The 15,181-nt window shown below is 37.1% G+C and overlaps 2 protein-coding genes across 5 annotated transcripts; one reads left to right on the top strand and one right to left on the bottom strand.

Annotated features, from left to right (window-relative positions):
- The first annotated feature begins 607 nt into the window (after nucleotides 1-607).
- Nucleotides 608-7,154, top strand: LOC136242355 (uncharacterized). 4 transcript variants are annotated; one of them, XR_010694530.1, is made up of 6 exons: nucleotides 608-1,286; nucleotides 2,731-2,918; nucleotides 3,981-4,043; nucleotides 4,102-4,196; nucleotides 4,779-4,834; nucleotides 7,003-7,154. XR_010694530.1 is itself a non-coding variant. In XM_066033762.1 (5 exons), the coding sequence occupies exons 1-4, from the start codon at nucleotides 1,219-1,221 to the stop codon at nucleotides 4,173-4,175; spliced, it is 393 nt and encodes a 130-aa protein (XP_065889834.1). In that variant the 5' UTR covers nucleotides 608-1,218; the 3' UTR covers nucleotides 4,176-4,196; nucleotides 7,003-7,154. The 4 variants fall into 4 exon arrangements, 1 of the variants encoding a protein (XP_065889834.1); XM_066033762.1 differs by lacking the exon at nucleotides 4,779-4,834; XR_010694531.1 differs by lacking the exons at nucleotides 2,731-2,918; nucleotides 4,779-4,834.
- LOC136242354 (uncharacterized) lies at nucleotides 5,615-14,999 on the bottom strand. The gene is made up of 6 exons (XM_066033761.1): nucleotides 14,625-14,999; nucleotides 9,579-10,186; nucleotides 9,474-9,529; nucleotides 7,594-7,704; nucleotides 6,994-7,334; nucleotides 5,615-6,242 (listed from the first exon to the last, which is right to left on the bottom strand). The coding sequence occupies exons 1-6, from the start codon at nucleotides 14,997-14,999 to the stop codon at nucleotides 5,808-5,810; spliced, it is 1,926 nt and encodes a 641-aa protein (XP_065889833.1). The 3' UTR covers nucleotides 5,615-5,807.
- Between the last annotated feature and the right edge of the window lie 182 nt (nucleotides 15,000-15,181).

Below are 15,181 nucleotides of genomic sequence, written 5' to 3'. Positions count from 1 at the left end.
CTGTTTCATCATCATCGTATGCACCAGCTGCATGCTTTGCCGGATTAGCTCTCCAACAGTGACCACAAAACTCTTGAAATCTATGTATGTTTTGTAGTTGTATACACTCAGTCATTTTATGCAGCACTATACAAGAGGAACAGCAGAATGTCAAAGAAAAGATGTTTCTCTATTCCTGAAGTGAAGATATTTCAAACATTCTCCTTCTTATTGGTGGCACTGGGACTACTATAGATTAGCGCCAGTTTTCAAGTTAGGTAATTGAGACAACCCTACTTATATTTCACATAATCAACTACAATGTAACCTTGGGGGAATCTGTACAGGTGAAGAGGACAAAAGAAAATTTGAAGCACTCTCTTATCCATACATGACAGCAACATACATTGCAACATATGCAATTCTCAACTTGCTGCTAGTTTTGCAATACCATAATGTTATAAAAGTATTAGTACCGTGACTAATGTCACTGCAGCAGACTCAATAATTTCAACTCATTTTAATAGTCATGCATGTGATGCTAGCATGCTCTCCATGTTTGCATTAGTAACTAAGTGATCTATACAAAGTAGAATTATACAACCAAGTACTAAGAATAATACGAAATGCGGTTAAAATTACGTCATTAATATGAATAAATATTGTTTGAGAAAACTACAAGGCCTAAGGCTTCGCACTCACCGGGAATAGAATCCATGTTGTATGAACAGATAATCGTATAATGGGTGAATGTTTCCGTGGAGGTGATAGAATTAAGAAACGTACGACAATTCTATTTAATGCCGATCAGAACAGCACGTGATATACCCATACCAATCGAGCAGATTCAAATGGCTATTTAGACGAGCGAACTACTGTTCAGTTATGTTTGAAAGTGTTCCCAGCTGGCACACTAAGTCTCAAGTCGCCATTCCAGCTGCCAGTGGATGCTCTTCGTGTATCGATGGCTGCAGGACACCTGATAGTCTGGCGCCGCCCGTCCCTTCGCAAAAAGTAAGGGTCTGGTGAAATACAAATACCTAATCATTTCAAAAGGAATTCAATTAGACAGTGCAGGTAATGCTTGTTACGTCAGATAATTGCACTTCAATTCGAACAAAAGCATTGTGTTGCCAAGGCGATTTCTGTGTGAACGTCATTGGCATTCACTAATTGGCTAGCGCCGAATCTGGGCGCTAGAAATGATTTAGTATCTGTATTTCACCAGACCCTTACTTTATGCGAAGGGGCGGGCGGCGCCAGACTAGACACCTGATAGGTTTGACATGCCAGCTGCACAAGGACAGGTATGTTTGTTTGTATTGTAATGTACATATATCTTGTATTTTATATTTTTTCTGGCTTGCTAGGCTCTAGTTGGTTTGGTTGTCTGTTTGTACTAATGTATTGTAAAGAGCGTGGTATATTTTAAATGTTTCCTTGTATTCTTGTACATTTTTCCTTTACCTACATTTTTCCTTTACCTAGCTTACTAGGCACTGGCTGGCTTGGCTGTCTTCCTTTATCTGGTTCACCTGGCTTGCATACTCCTACAGTATTGTGCATATCTTGTAGGTTGTGTATGCGTATAGTGTGTACCCATCACTGTGCCATTGCCACACCATTGATGAATCATATTTAGCTACCGGTGACTTCTAGTTGATGTTGATACTGTGCTGCATAGTGGCTGCATAGCTAAGTAACTTTTATCTTCGGTGATGTTACTAATAATGTATTGCTGCATGCAATACTGTAATAATGTATAGCTCTCTCCATTATGTTTTGTACGCATCACTAGGGGGTTGTCGCGTTAGATAAGTGTATGTACTTGGTAGAGGTGTACCGATGTGGTTTTTTTGCATGTACCGATATCCGATATTGATGTCACCAAAAGAAGCCGATAACCGATAATTGATCCGATATTTGCATTGTAGTTAAAAGTGTACATTTACCTACCCTACAACAACATGTGCATGTATTCATTGCTATACTCTGCCTGTGGTGGTATACAGCTTGGGTTTCTATTGTGCAATCCAGACAATTAGGCACCCACAAACATTTTTATGTATACTCCCATGAAGCCTTATACGGATATTTCTGCATTACTCTGCATTCTAATGGTTTCTGAGAAAGCTGGTACAGCAAGTTTCCTTGGTTATTCTGTGACCCTTATTTTTATTACAAGGTACTCTATAACTGCTTCATTTATAAAGACTGTGATAAGCTTTCCAGCAACAGACAGTAGAATCGTGTGTATTTATATGGCTTCTCGTAGCGTATCGCTTGTTTCAGAGTGAATAATAAGCCACTGGCACTAAAGAGCCACATGAATAACGTAAAAAACCAATGCACAATCCGTTTATGTACAAACTATTGCTAGTGTATAAATATCGGTAGCGATATCGGTCCTCCTGTTGTTCTGTACCGATACCGATATTGGTAAAAATTACCATATTGGTGGCCGATATTATAGCCGATCCGATTATCGGTACACCTCTAGTACTTGGTTGTATGTAACGCGGTCTTAGTTATACAACCAAGTACTAAGAATAATACGAAATGCGGTTAAAATTATGTCATAAATAACAATGAATGAATGAATAAATAAATAAGTAATAAATAATGTTTGGGAAAACTACAAGGCCTATGAACTTGCACTGACCGGGCAGTGAACAAAGGCACAAACGTATAATAATTACGCCTGCTCATGCTGATGACTTGAATGAACGTGTAATTCTATATAACACACAGCACCACACCCATAATTCCAAAGGCTGGAAGAAGATTAGCGACCACAAGCGACCATCTGCAGTCTACTACTAACTTGTCTACTAATCGTCTGTGCCGAGATCTTCGTTCAGACAAGTGCCAGGTGCCGCTTACTCCCAAGTTGCCATGCCAGCTGCCAGTACATGCATTCAGGTGGATTATTAACAGAGGTAGACTATATGTTTTCATGTTGTAATACTGTTTGCATTGTTTGTTTGTACTGTGTTTGTATTTAACTACCCAGTAACAATAGATAATAAATTATCCCCTGTTGCTGTGAAGTGCCAATCCGGCACTACTGTAGCTGCCATTCAGTGTCTGCACACCACTGATGATGTGCCATATCCATGAGTATTCCTTTGAAGGCACTGCCACCTTTCACAGCAATCTGCTACACATTTTATTTCATCTTGCAGTGTATCCAAGACACCATCTGACCATTTTTTGACATATCGGCCCATCTCATACTTAAAATTGTAACTGAGCGGATGAGTCAGACAATGGTTGTGTGTGACACATAGTGAAAATACTCGGCTTCTTTTGTCCCAGATATCACTGTGGTCTGCCCTTTGCAACTCCAGCCATGTCTTAATCCATTACCATGATCCATCCTCATTTAAACAACTGGTATCACATGAGGAGGACACAAATTGTGTACAGATACATAAGTTATTATCCTAGACTTAATTAAGTATGAATTCTGAGGGCCGGCTATATATGTATATAATTATATTAGAGTGCATGTGGCTGTTGTCTTGATTATACCCAAAGCTTAAACTGGCATCTGATTATAATTGCATTTATGTGCCAACACACACACACACATACACACACACTGTACTGGTCATGCACTGCCTTATTGGTAGGTTGTCCCGTTGGTGATTGTACTTGGTTGTATGTGCCCCGGGCCTAGTAATTATACAACCAAGTACTAAGAATAATATGAAATGCGGTTAAAATTATGTCATAAATAATAATGAATAAATAATTATACAACCAAGTAGTAAGAATAATACGAAATGCGGTTAAAATTTTGTCATTAATAGTGAATGAATAAATAAATAAATAATGTTTGAGAAAACTACGAGGCCTAGAGACATGAACTAAGCGGGGATAGATTCGCCTGTGAATGAAGGCACAACCGTATAATAAGTATGCCTGTTCGTGCTGATGACTTTACCGTACGTGTAATTCTATATAACGCCCAGCACCACGCCCTTGTTTAATTATAGATTGCTCGAATGAGAAGATTAGTAAACTTCAGCTGAGAGGAGAGGCCAGGCGCCACTTTACTGGTAAGCAACAACATTACAAGTACGTTTAAATGTTTGTAACTGTGTATTTTGTGTGCAGGATATGCGCTCCAGGCGTCATGCAGTGAAGGACCAGCTGATGACCAGTTGGGATACCAGCTGATGCGCTCATAAACAACCAGCTGGAACAGCAAGGTATTGAGTAATGTAATACTTGTACCGGTAGTTGTATTATAGATCTACATCTTCATCCTTCATCTGGCTTGCTAGCGGCTGGAATTATTTTGATTATACCGGCACCTTCATCTGGCTTGCTGGCGGCTGGAATTATTTTCCACTCGCCTTAACTACTAGTCTGCTGTGAGTCTGTAATAGCTAAACAAGAAGCCAATGCAGTGCTGCATATACAACAATGTGTAACTATCTCCTGTATGTTGTGCATGGCTGTATGCATAATATTATAGACTGTGATCACTGTGCCAATGCCACACCGCTAATATACAGGTACATCACCAGTGGCCTCTGGTTACAACAGAGTCTGTTGTGCCATATTGGCTTGATTGAGATCAATTGCTAATTGTGCCTTCACCATATCCCTTATTCTGCATAGCCTCACTTCACTGCTGAGTCATCTTCAGAGACACGTCACACCTACAATATATAGTTACTTTCAATATAGCTAACTTAACTTGGTTTTTTGTGTAGGTTGTGTTTTAGTATTGTGGCTTTCTGATGCTCCCTTGCCTGTGTACGTATGCATATGTATCATTTCCACAGGTACACGCACACTGCTCTGAGTGTTTCCTATGTCACTGCTTATACTTGCCCAATGGGTAGGTTGCAACGTTGGTGTATGTACTTGGTTGTATGTGACGCGGTCCTAGTAATAATAATAATAACAATACTATGTACATAATGTATTGTTTTAATCATTGCTTGTATTGAAGTTGACTTCTGAAGTACTGGTAGTACCTAACATCACTTCATTTATACAGTCTAGTTGATACTCAAATAAAACATGGAAACCTTGATATAGAGGTTGAGGTATTCACAAATGTAGTTGATCATTTATATAATACAGTAAGTTCTGAACAAACAAATAACTACGAACAAAGGTTGCTCCAGGAATTTTTGTGAAGTTTCCAAATTTTTTGTTACATGTCTAGGGGTCTGAGGGCATGTTCCCCCAGGAAATTTTTTGAAAACTATATAATCATATTTTCTGAAATTGGATCTGGTATATAGCAAAAATCTTTAAGCAGACATTTTAAACATATCGTATGTTAGGAATTTATTAACATAGGCTGCTTGTGCTTGCTTCTGCTGGCACAGTATATATCAGGCAAGAGTAAAGAGGTGGAGCAATGTGAAATTCGAAGAACATATAGATGCTATTCTGGGGGTCTGGAGGCATGTCCCCAAGAAAATGTTAAACCCTACAATTCAGAAGACTGTTTTTTACTGGTAAACTAAGAAAAACAGATGTGACTGCTCTATTAGAGTTTGAACCTTTGATACCTTTGCAAGTCAATGCGAAGTATATTTTTAATTGCCTTGAGTAGTTTCCAGAAACCTCGGCAACTCCCTCTGGACTAAGAGCAAAAGGCTTCAACAACTATACAATATTTCTCTTTTAAATGTGAAAAAATTTGCATACTACAAGTACAACCCAAGTAAATATTAATTTAGAAGTGGATAAAATAAAAATAACTCTTGTAAGGAGTATATACACAGTGCACATTAATGGCCATGCTATTGAAGCTGTAAAATATAAGTGGATGCATTGAAATTAGTGAAAGTAAAGGATTAACTAGTGACATTATTGCTAATGGTTGACAAAGTTTTGTCTTGTGAATAACGGTTCTGATAAACAGTGACAATCTTGTGCAGAGCTCTTCTGATATCGGAAACTTGTACGGCAAACAAAAGACTAGACCATGGAATTAGTCCCAACATCGTATATGTAGCACTAGTCAACTCTGAATGTGTATTAGAGTATAATTCATCTCTCTCCACAGCACACAAATCAATTCCAGTGTAACCTTTTGTTTGACAAATGATAGATTTCAACAATTTATCAATGAGAATATTTGTATCCCTGATGACAATACTGAGTGTGATTAGTGCAATTATTCCAAAAATGATAAAGTAACACGAAAAAATAAGAATTTTTACTTCTGGTATACTAAACTTTATGAAACAACAATGCTTTGAAGATTGCTTCTTGAACAGTTGATGTCTCTGTATATAAGTAAAAAAATACCACAAATAAGTGCACAATTTATTAATGCCTGTGATATACCACATACATACACATAGTAGCAACAATGTAATTCATTTATTTATTGCAGACATCCATGCTGTATTAATTTGCAAGTTAATTGTTATTTCAAAATGTTGATAGATTTCCTGGCTCTTTAAGCACAGTTTTTAAAGTCACACCCTTTATGTAGATGTGAATTTTCAAGGTACGTACATCACTTTCATAGATTTAAAGAAATTGTAGCTTTGTTTTAAGGTTCACTTATTTCCATGCAGGCTGCATGCCTATAATATTGGATGGAGTAAATCATACTAATGAAAATTTTGTGGACACCTAAGCGAGCGCAAAATCGTCTGCAAAACTCAAGTACCTCGAAAATTTCAATTTTGTATACAAATATGTATATATGTATACAGTATTAATGAAAGGTGGATACAGTACGCCTGTATAACGGGGAGTCAGAAACTATAGTGAAACTATGTTGAATGCAGAAAAATTCCCAGTCCAGTTGGTGACTCAATCTCCAAACACTTTGCAATTTAGGCAACAACATGGGTACATTTGATAATTACAAAACAGTCATAATTGTTTACTTGTGGGCTAATGTGACGACCTGTTAATATATTGTAACTGTTGTCCCCCAGTGATTTGCAAACTGGGTTGCTTTTAAGCAACTTGCATTGGTGTGCACAAGCTGGCATTTTGTTTAATGATTTACAGTATGCTAACCTTGTGCAGTGTCCAGAACATGATGATAGCAAGAATCGACCCAACCCCTACAATGATACATAGCGGTAGACACGTTGTGAAGAAATAGACATCTCTTGATGGGAGACACAGCACAGGAGGAAATCTTGCAATCTCATACTCTGATACTGATACAAATATAACTGGAGCAAGAATGCTTAGAAACACAGCCCCAGTAACTTCTGCCACATGTAAGATAAATTTTGTTTTCTTATCATTGTACTTCCTCGACCATATTGGAAAAGTGATCTTTACATACAAGTGAATTAAGTGTAGCAGCCACAGTATGCCAAGTAGTACCAACAACCAGTGGTAAAGAAATCCTAAACAAAATATTGACTGTAACAGTTGTACATGTTTCTTCTTATTGTTTTGGGACCATAGTTACCTAAACTCCTGTATGTTGGAATGACTGAGATGTTTGTATTATAGAAGAACTGTAATAAAGCATAAGTATTATTTTTAGGGAATTGTTTTCAATAGAACACTAAACTACTCTAATACAATGATCATTTGGTGTCCAATCAAAAACACCTGGAGTTCAGATAACTGAGGTTCCACCATACTATTACATTATGATACCTGATAGTTGACAGAAAGGAGATGATGGACTTTTAATCACAGTATCTAAATATTCATCAGTGCAATACAATCTTTCTTGTCCACCAATATATGTGATAAGAATCAAAAATGCTATGAAAAATTTAATGCACGCAGTATTCCATAATTTGCATACAGTGTATAATAATAGCTATAGAGGTTATGCATGGAGTCATGGGAACACTCAAGAATACGGAATATTTCAGGATTTTGTTGCGTAATGAGTGGATTAAGTATCGAGCGTTGTATAGCAATCTTTAAAAGCGACTAACCGACGGTTTTGATGAATACATACGTATGTGACTCGGTCTGCAAAATGGGGGTCAGATTTTGGCCATAATTTTATAATTTGAAAATTTATAACTTTTTCTGTGGACATGACAACTATTAAATTTTTCATCGCTTATGTAGAAATTTATGGAGATTTTACTGAAACTTACAGAATTTTTATAGATTACACAGAAATAGAACACGTTATTAAGCAAACACATGTATTTTCCAGCTATAAGCCCCATTTTGTCAGACTTGGTCACATATGTTAAATTCTAACCAGCGACTGTTTATAGCAATACTATCCCTGATGGACGAGAAAAACGAGTTGCAAGTATTCTGATGTATTGTGGGTATCGGTAAACACTCTACTCAAAACGTTGGTGAACAATCCCCCCTGCATAACCTCTATATACCTATATGTGACTGTGTTAGAACTGAGTGATAGTGGCGATTAATCGATTTTTGTGATAGCTAGTAACAATTATTATACTATCATGCTATCACGATATCTGTGCTTGGCAAATATGATAATGTTGAAGTTAAGAAAACTGTAAAAGACCAGTAGCTTGAGTATGGACAACAAAGATTACAGGCGCATAACAATTTTTAGTGGAGTGTTAGAAAAGCAGATGTGTGGTGTGTACGTAATTGGAGTATTCAAGTGTTTGTATACGTAAGGTTAAGTGTCTTTAATAATTGCTAGTAACTATCGTGATACTATCGTTATTGTGATATAAAAGTTACTATCAAATCATGGTTATGATAGTTGTACTATTGCTCAGCTCTAGACTGCGTCTGGGAAACTGGTCTCATTGCCTATTTAAAAGTTAATTATTTAGTGGGTTGTAGCTCACCAATGATTGAAACTATGTGTACCAAGTTTTACACCAATTTAAAACCTTCCAAAGCATCTACTGTACATGTAACCAACAGCTACGTTTCCCACCATTTTAGGTAGTTTACAACTCAAGGTTGACTCCTATAGGTGTGGTGGGTGGGGGTGGTGGAGATAGGAGGTCAAGAGGTTGTTTACAAAATGAAATAGGACACGTAAGGATGATTCAGGTCTCAAAACTGTCTAAAATGAAAGTAAAGTTACAGCATAGATCTTTATTCATGCCATAGAACTGTACAGCCACATACCTCTTAAGGTGACTAAATTTAACGATTTTAGCTGAGTATGGGTGATTACATCAATTCACAAATTCATAAAATCGCTAAATTTTCTATGTGCTAATTTTGCCAGTATACAAAATCTCTAAATTTAGTGTATCACTTTTGTCACCTTAAGGTATACAGCTCCACCAAAGCCACAGACCGCTTGTACTGCTCCCACCGGGCTTGGGAAATTAGACCACTCAAGCCTGGCTGATTTTGACAGTTAAATTTATTAGTGTTCATATATTTTTGTGTTCATGGTTAACCTGCTGTCATGGAAAATAAGACCAGTTATCCCACCATTGTGTATAATATTAAGGCCTTGATGTAGTATTTGCTGCACAAGTACATATAATACACATGGTATGATGGTCAATTGTAGAGTATAGGTGATGACTAGTATTGTCATTTCATAAATGATAATCACTCACCTATTACAACAGCGCATAAGTTGTAATAAACTACAAGCACTGATGGGAAATCCAGCCTGATAGAAATATAAAATTATTTTCTATTCACAGCAAGTATATACTTACAGAGCTTTTCGCCTGATGATGGCTGCAACAAATACTAGAAATCCTCCAATGACAGCTATCACCGCAGCAAATATTAAAATTGCTCGTTGAGTTAATTTTGTATCAGCTTTAAACTGGGAGAATTTTCCACACAGTGGTCGACACAAGCCACAGTATTCCTTAAACTGATAGTGACATTGTAAAGGTTGTGATATAATTTGTGTTGTGTTATCATCAGTGATATTATCAGCATTACTGAATTGTTCACAAAATGGTAAAAGTGATGATGATGATGTAGCCATGACCAGCCTCCACTCATCAGCACACACCACATCACGGATATTACCACATTGTTCCTGGCTTATAAGGTTTACGCTACCATTACCGTCACATGGGGGATGCATATATTGGCACAGAAATGGCAACACAACTTCAGCACATTGTTCACTGATAAAACTAGTACCAGATAAGTCCAACACAGTGTTAATAAACATGGTAATATCATCTTCAGTGACCCCATTTAATGCTTGAGTGTACAAGGGAGAATTCTGGTCTGGGCTTGACAAATATGCTGCACAGTGTCCACTGTAGCTGCCACAGGTGTTATCATACAATGAGAAATTCCCCCTCTATGATGGAAAAGTAACGTACAGTAGTCAACATACCAATAGTAATTTTAAATGACAAAAATTATGCAACTAAGTCTTCTGCAATGCTTACAACATGGATATAGGCAAGAGGTTACTATGCCCATGTAAATAATTGTGCATTATGCTTTAGAGCAGTGCTCAAAAATTATGCTATGAGAAATGCCAGCATAATACCCAATTCCCACACAACTAACTTTATTTAGTTTAAATTTGTGTATGATTGGCCATGTCATGATCGGTGTATATGCTGCTCCATATGTAGAGCCAACAACTATCTTTACCATTCACAGAAAACCATTAGCTGTAGTTAACCCTAGTGAGGCAGTAAACATTACCAATAATCTAATATAAATTGATGAACTGTTGTGGACAAACACTATGTTTAGGGATGGGAAAATTATGCTAAGATAATTTTGGGAATAATAGGTACAGCTTGATCAACTAAACAAAGTTAGTTAGATCACAGCACTCATAGTTCTATCAGTCAACTCTGTACATTGGTTTATAATTGGTGGTTAATCAATGAAAGATCTAGGGTTGGATTACACGAGAAGATGCAACGCTTGATGACATACTCAGGCTGTACTTATAGCTGTAATGATGTCGACATTGTGTAGCAGGCCCGTAGGCAGGAGGTGTTCTGAAGAACTCCCCTCTTGAAAAAAGGTCTACAATTTCAGCAGTAAAATTGTCCACAAATTTAGCATAAAAGTCCTAGAATTTTGTGTTATTTGTAGTGTTGCCAAATTTAACCCTAGGGGTGCCCCCCCCCTTCAGATCTCACAGCTTCAACATGCTTTGTATACCCTGATGTAAACACCACAAAAAAGCTCCATGTGCACTTTTTCATCTAAAGAAGTATACCTAGATAAAAGTCTGACAATGACTCTCTGATGTATGCATGGCCATATAAACAGTGACAGTTTCACTTTGAGGAAGTTAAATGCAAGCTATATAATGGTGGAATTGTAGTAGCTATTGACCTTTCTAAAAATTGTGAATGCTACTTGTAAAAATGGTTTCTCATCGATCAAAAGTTTAATAAAGAAATCCACCGTATAGCTAGGAGAACTATAGCAGTCTATTAGACTGTTCCTTTAACACAATAGTCATCTACTAATCCTCCAATCCTTACAATTACAATTAAGATTTCATCAATTATTATATTACATTATGTACAGAACTTGTTGTCTTGCAGGGATTCTAATGGTAACACCTATAAACAGAAACTGCTAATGTCACAAAAGGTGTAATTCTATTAACCACACACTATCCTGGTCAAGCATGACATCAGGGAAGTTGTATGTCAACCTGGACAACAAGACGGCTTTAGTACATGATTTAGCAAAACAACACCTGTATGTGTACAGAGAATAATGGACCATAAACAGACACTGGGATACTGTAGAACAAGGAAATGTACTATAATGGCTGACTACCACTAAGTTGGTTAGCTGGATTTATCTGTTAGGCACCAGAAGGTGAAACACAAAAATCCAAGAGCCTGTACAAGGTTTCAAGAAGCAAAAAGCTTTCTACACTCTTTTACCTACTATGAAAACTAGAGATGTCAATTAAGTTTTGCTTATCAAGAATATTTATATAGCCAATCACAATATTCGCTCTCTAATGTCAGAATAAAATATTTCTATAAAATTAATTAGACTATGTACCATATAAGTAACTATATTGACAGAATGATGCAATCAAACAATCACACAAACCACCCATGACAACCACAGCTGGCAATGGCACCTCACAACCATGTACATGGAAAACAACACACTGAACAGCTGCTGTACATCTTACAAAATGGCCATGATGTAACTGCTGTCACACTCACACTAATAGGTAGTCACACCAAACAAGCCAAAGGGTACAATTACATTGATTTAGGGTGGCTGGGATGCAATCAACACGATGTCATGCACTGTGGTAATTTTCAATCCATAAAATATTAACTGCTGTTAATTTGTATATGGTAGGACAGATTGAAGTACGTGTAACTAGTTAGTGTAATTAAAAAGCTTATAGATGCACATCAGCCTTGTAGACTCCATCTCATTTTCTTGTGGCAAAACTTCGAACATGTTTTATTCTGTGGGGATTAATTATAACTATATATGGTTGACTGTGTCTGGTATGAGGTCATTTGTTGACTAATAAAGAATGAATAGACTTGCAGTAGTTTATAGTGAAAAAGACAAACTTTGCATACAGAAACAATAATTCTATTGGTTAGTGAAATTATTATAGTGAACTATCAACTTATATATGTAATTGCTTATAATCAATCTCAGAATGGCACAAATTAGCTAGCTAACTTTAAAATATAGTGTCTACAAAAGTTAAAAGAAACGTGTAGGAAAATTTGCCACTGTCATGATTTTCATGTACTCCCAGCATAACTATTGGTGACCTCTAACTGCATGTCAACTACATTACATCGCTTAAAAACTAATTCATACAGTGAGCACAAGATTAGTACCTCACACTGAATATAGTTTCCTAGAAAGCCTTCTTCATATGGAAAGTAATTTTCCACAGAATGATCAGACCAATTCTGTGATAGTCATACACAATATTCACAACTGGCACAGAGACTTAGTAGATCCATCCTGTTTGCTGTGCATGCATACTTAACCAAGCAACTGTCTGACAATTTTCTTTGATGTAACATTTAACGAACTTATGACTATGGCTTCATAGCTTATTGTTTCAATGACAGAAAAATCTATTCTACTATTAAGCAACTGCATGCATGTGCCAACACAAACGATTTAATGTTATTTTCTATGTAGTTGCACTTGTTATGTACCTATCAATGTTAAGCCCCACTCCCCCCATGCAGTACAGGCTTTAGGAAGGGATTTGAAGCTTAAAATTGAGTGGGGAATTCGAACAAGCAGTGAAAAGTTTTACTTAAATTATGGCACGTGATAAAACCGAAGCTCTGTTCGTATCCTCACATGATAGGTGTGGGGACTGATTTTGGCCTAACAATTTATGAAGAATTTGAGGCTCAACATTGTCAGTTGCATTGCTGTATGGAAAATATAGCATTATTATACCAGTAGCACTCAGCTGGACTTCATGTACATGCTATAGTACTTATAATTTTTTTTCCTAATTAGCACTCATGAATATCAAAATACCACAACACTTCTAAGATTGAGCCATTATGAAGTGGCCATGCAGGTATTTCCATTATATTTATAATTTCTTCAGTGTCATATATGAGAGGAAATAGCTATATAGCTATCAAGACTGAGTTGAAATGGAAACCAGAGAAAGTGATTTTTACTATATTGTTACTATGCGGAATTTTTCTAGACAAACTTTAAACTGGTGCGGAAGTGTGGCAAACACAGTTATAATCCAACAGATGTTCAGCTTACCAATAAAGCATCAGTGACACGATAAAATTAATTTAAGTACTTGACTATCAAGGCACAGCCACTTGAAATGGTGCTTTCTCACTTATAGGCATCCAACATAATTTTTGCATTCAACCATGCATATGACCTATGAATCAATCCTTGCCCTGACAAAGATCACATAGCTATAGTTAGTTGTTTCCATATGCAAGATTAAGATCCTCATCACATTGACAACTATAAATGCACGCAAATCTTTATGTATCCTTAAATAATTTGTCTATATAGCTAACTCTATAAGTCCAAAAATACCATGCAGGAAACCTTTCAATAGTGGAAAAGTCGGTTCAATAAGCCAGGCTCACTATTGAACTGACAGTAAAACTTAGACAGAAAAGGGTCACCAAATGAGAAAAAAACAATGAGGAAAAAAAACACAAAACTCATCCAGGGCTCAGACCCTGGACTACTGGTGCTTTAGGCAGGCATACTACCACTGCTAGCTACCCACTACCTTTACTTTTCTATATTATAAATGCTAGTCTCAGTATATATTGAGGTATATGTAGTAGAACTTAACCTAAAGGTGAAGAAGAAACCAAGGCTGAACCCGACCCTAACCATAATTTTTGTGTCCCTAAAGTCGAATGCATGGGGCAACTACTGGATATGTCCCCTAAAGTCGAATGCTTGGGGAAACTACTAGACGCGAAAATAAAAACCTTTCGGTTCAGTAACCACTTCCTTTTTTTTAATTCTCAGGTACAGCTAGAAATCACAAAACGCACAGACAACTGCAGAGAGCTATAAAGTCATAATAGTGGTGAACACCCACAACAACCCAGCTATGTTGCCTCCTTATGGAAGTATAAATTGTGGCTTACGTGTGTGGCCACAAACCCTACAGTGTAGACATATAGGCAATATAAAAACACAGAGATTTAGCTACAGCTATATGCCGTGCAGTACTAACCAGCAGGGAGGCATCTGTTTGTGTAACACATTACCAGCACAATTCGATGCATTTCAGTTTCACTAACCTGCCTTGCGTTGTCTGTGCAATTACTGGTAAATTTAAACTCAATCGTGGCGGTCTTACTGTGATCCGTGTCCGCGACATAGATAAGAATTGGCACGCAAAATCCCAACGCCACGAGCGTGCAAATCGCAACCAGGATAATCCCTTCAAGTGTGACAGTTGGTTTACGGTTGCAATTACTCTCCACCTTATCGTTGATTTCAAACGAAGCCCCCACTACTTTGCTGTCTATCGCAGTACTATTTCTTAACGGAGTAGCTTGATCTCCGTTGAGGCAGTCTTTCTGTATAAATCCATTCCGGAAAATCGTGTTTTGCACATCGGTGCCAGCACTCGGTAGATTATCCTTCTTTGACATCACCGAAGTTATGAACATGCTTCGCACGTACTGCTCCTATCGTTACTTTCCATTACGTAATATAGGAACACGTCACTCACATATTAACAAGCCACCTGGAAATTTTCAAGTGTATTACACATGATTACAAACATGGGATAAAGCATTTCATGTTTATAGCAGAGTTGATACAATGCTTACAATATAAGTGATGACTACAG

This window comes from Dysidea avara, chromosome 13 (assembly GCF_963678975.1).
Source record: "Dysidea avara chromosome 13, odDysAvar1.4, whole genome shotgun sequence".
NCBI lineage: Eukaryota > Metazoa > Porifera > Demospongiae > Dictyoceratida > Dysideidae > Dysidea > Dysidea avara.
The sequence above is the reverse complement of the archived record's forward strand: the minus strand, read 5'-3'. Positions and strand labels throughout refer to the sequence as shown.

Bases quoted from the DNA above. Each gene is read 5' to 3' on its own strand.
- LOC136242354 (XM_066033761.1), bottom strand. From the start codon at position 14,999: ATGTTCATAACTTCGGTGATGTCAAAGAAGGATAATCTACCGAGTGCT. The intron at 9,530-9,578 runs GTAAGTATATAC...TATTTCTATCAG, and splicing joins ATCATCAGGCGAAAAGCTCT to GCTGGATTTCCCATCAGTGC. The intron at 6,243-6,993 runs GTTAGCATACTG...ACTTATATACAG, and splicing joins TGTTCTGGACACTGCACAAG to AGACATCAACTGTTCAAGAA.
- LOC136242355 (XM_066033762.1), top strand. From the start codon at position 1,219: ATGCGAAGGGGCGGGCGGCGCCAGACTAGACACCTGATAGGTTTGACA. The intron at 2,919-3,980 runs GTAGACTATATG...GTTTAATTATAG, and splicing joins CAGGTGGATTATTAACAGAG to ATTGCTCGAATGAGAAGATT. The intron at 4,044-4,101 runs GTAAGCAACAAC...TTTTGTGTGCAG, and splicing joins GGCCAGGCGCCACTTTACTG to GATATGCGCTCCAGGCGTCA.